Source organism: Apostichopus japonicus, chromosome 20 (genome assembly GCF_037975245.1).
Source record: "Apostichopus japonicus isolate 1M-3 chromosome 20, ASM3797524v1, whole genome shotgun sequence".
NCBI lineage: Eukaryota > Metazoa > Echinodermata > Holothuroidea > Aspidochirotida > Stichopodidae > Apostichopus > Apostichopus japonicus.
Window position 1 is genome coordinate 22,942,137 of NC_092580.1, and position 3,385 is coordinate 22,945,521.

Here is a 3,385-nt window from a genome sequence, read left to right on the forward strand (position 1 = left end):
TGATTGACTGAACTAACCAGACTACTCTATATATATAGGGTTCGCCAATAATTTCGTCCACATTTTAACAGAAAGTGGATGACACGTTACTGCAAAACGCTTATAATCTGTAATTTGAATCATCTTTACAAGGTATGCTTACTAGTCCAACATGCAGGGACAGTTGCTTAGACTCCCAACCAGTCATTAGTTGAAACAACCTTAGAGTAATGAATTCGTCTGTTAGTGAGTATTCCACAGTAACATCTAACATGTGTTACGGTGTTATAACACACTTCAGTTTATAGTTGTCACTTATTCACAGTACAAAACTGATCAAGCCATGCACATTGGGTGTAATATAGTAACTTATAGACTAATTACCCACTTGGGACATTTGTTTTATATAACCTACTGTAGGCCCATAATCTTCATGTTTCAAGTTTCAAAGAACTTGTACTGACACGGAATGAGCAATAGGAATTTTATCCGGCTACTATCTATAGATATAGGTTATATAAATGTTCATTCTGTCAGTACGAATGCTTTGAAGCATGATATCAGATGGCAATATTGAGTGGTATTAACATCGGAAACGTTGTTTCAACTGGCTGATTTGATAGCACTAACTCCTATTGAATCGAAATCCATCTATGAATTCTCTACAAGCGTTCCTAAAAGCACGATTCCGGAAGCCGTATATGATTGGATTGGCGAAGGAGTTAGAGAACCCAAGTGTTTCTGTTATAACGATAAACACGAATAAAGAATTATCTTTCGATCTTGTGAAGACCTCAAACAGGAATTCAAAACTGTGCGGTAACCAGCACACCGCAAACACAGCCAAAATGATAGCCGATGTGACGGTAGTTTTAATGTGCCATGTCGATCTCGACTTCCGGTGTACCTGTGCCACAGAAGGTCTTGAAGCAATGGTATACGTTTTCGTGGCATCCCATTTACATTTGTAGGCCAGGTAAAATATACGCACGTAGATCAATGATAGAAATAACATAAAAGTCGGTATGATTAACGATGTAACAATGCGATGTGCAATAACAGCCGATGACCGATATCTGTCGGTGTCACACACCCATGACTTTTGCACCGTTTCTTCTTTACTGAGTATCGGCAGCAGGCCAAAAGCGATACCTACACACCACATCGCCACTATGATGACTTTACAGTTGCACGGATTCATGATAGTCGAATATTTCAACGGTTTCGAAATAGCGATATACCGATTAATCGCGATAGCTATCAAGTGGAACACGGACACAGAACAGAAAATTACAGCTGGTGCGAAGAAATAATCTCTGGTCTCTTCGTAGCATGTTAGAGGAGATACGACGATACGAGCAAACATCGCGCAGGGTATCGCGATTAAACCGGTCAGAAAATCAGCAACCGCTAAACCGGCTATGAAATAGCTGTGAACTCTACAAAAGCTTTTTGCACGTATGAATGCATTTATAACCATCGAATTACCTAGGACGGAAAACAAGATGACAAGTGTGTAAACCCCGACGTAAATAACTAAACCCAGTGTGGAAACTCTGAGAGTAAAGTTTCCGAAAGGACGGTTGATTCCCGGTGTTCGATCAGAGTGAATGTAATCTGTACCGTTTGAGCTGATTGAGTTTTCCATAATGTGCTAACGTTCATTTAGAGGCAATCACACTGTACTATAGTTGTATAGTTGAACAACATATCAGTGTCCGGTTTTCTCGAATTTTTGAGTCTGTTTATTCCATTTAATGATGATACTTGTCACTTCATAACGTAAAAGATGTCTTTTTCAGTACTTGAACTACGAAACACAAATCACTGTTGTTCAGTTTACTGATAACTCCTACATGACATATATATTAAATATATGAAGTTTGGAAGTAGCGACCATTAACAGCAGGTCTCACAAATCCTAGCCAGTCGATATCGTAGAAAAACATATTAGCACTACCTCATTAAAATTCTGATCAGATGAAAATTTCACAATAAAACAAATGAACAAAAGAAGAAAAAACGCTTTTTTTGGTTAATTTCTTGAACATAAATCTGGCGGGCGGAAACAATCCAGTTGAAAATTATTGATTTCTTCTCAGAGTGGCATCCGCTTGTTTACTTCTTATTCCGTACGATTGACATTTCATTACGTTATAATGAAACCACCGACCCATGAACGCAGGTATCATACAGCTCTCGGTCGACTCAATTGTAAATCTAGAGTAGATAACAATGCTTTTAACACGTTACATTACAACATAACGGCAATATACAGCTTTGTCAACAAGTTTATAGTAAGGCGGGCTTATAAAGAGCCTTTACTTTTAGCTTAGATGATTATCTCCGTTAACAGCTCTTCCTGGCCACGAAGTAACCTCCAGGGTGAACCTTGGCATAAATAGGCCATTTGTATACATTTCCAATTCTCCTAGCGTCGGATATTCAGCAATCCATCGAAGGCCAGCTTTCAAAGTAGTCTCAAATGTGAATGAAAGAACAGTTCTTCAGAAAACCGAATATTATATATTTATTACATTTTGTTTACTAAACAAATTTATTCCTCTTCCGTTAAAAAGGGGCCGTCTCGGATATCCCTTTTTTTCAGTTTTTAGTTCAAAATCATAAAACAATTCAAAAACAGGCAAACAACCTTTATGAATTAATGATTGAATTGAAATATTTAGTTGCAAAAGAAATGTCTTATTGAACAAAACGTCTCTTACGTGTAATCGGAAACTATGCAAATGTTAAGATGACACACGTTCAGTGGATTCCCTACTACCGGCTTTTTCAAAGATTAATCACATCTGAATAACTGAGAATTCGAGCGAAAGAGCGTTCAAGTGCGAAAACAATCCGGTATTTATAAGCTTTGACATTTCAGGCAATGACAGCTTTACTATATATAAGAGTATAAAGTAGATAAGCATATAAATATATATATATTTATATATATATATATATATATATATATATATATATAAATGTATATTATATATAGGCCTATATTATATATAGGCCTATATTACATATATATATATATATATATATATATATATATATATATATATATATAAAATGTCTTTTTCAGTTTTCTGTGATTTCAGCATGGATTATCTTACGTATTGCAATATTCGTAATAGGTGACAACATTTCTCATTAGGATCACACGTGCGGTTAAATGCCTCTTAAGTTATCTAATAAGGTCATTTTGACACCTTTTCCCTCAATAACCGATAATTCAATGAGCGTTATGGCATTTCACTGAGGCATAAACGTGTTTTATGGACCATCGTTGAATAATACGAGAGTTAACGTATTGTGAATTTGTGTTGCAGGTTTTAAAGATAAATTTATGATTGCATTACGCAGTTGTGTGTAGTTACTCTGTTAATGTGTTAAT

The 3,385-nt window shown here is 35.9% G+C and overlaps 1 protein-coding gene across 1 annotated transcript; it reads right to left on the reverse strand.

Moving 5' to 3' along the window:
* Positions 1 to 604: 604 nt before the first annotated feature.
* Positions 605 to 1,877, reverse strand: LOC139961259 (adenosine receptor A2a-like). The gene has a single exon (XM_071960345.1). The coding sequence runs from the start codon at positions 1,625 to 1,627 to the stop codon at positions 605 to 607; it is 1,023 nt and encodes a 340-aa protein (XP_071816446.1). The 5' UTR covers positions 1,628 to 1,877.
* Positions 1,878 to 3,385: the final 1,508 nt, after the last annotated feature.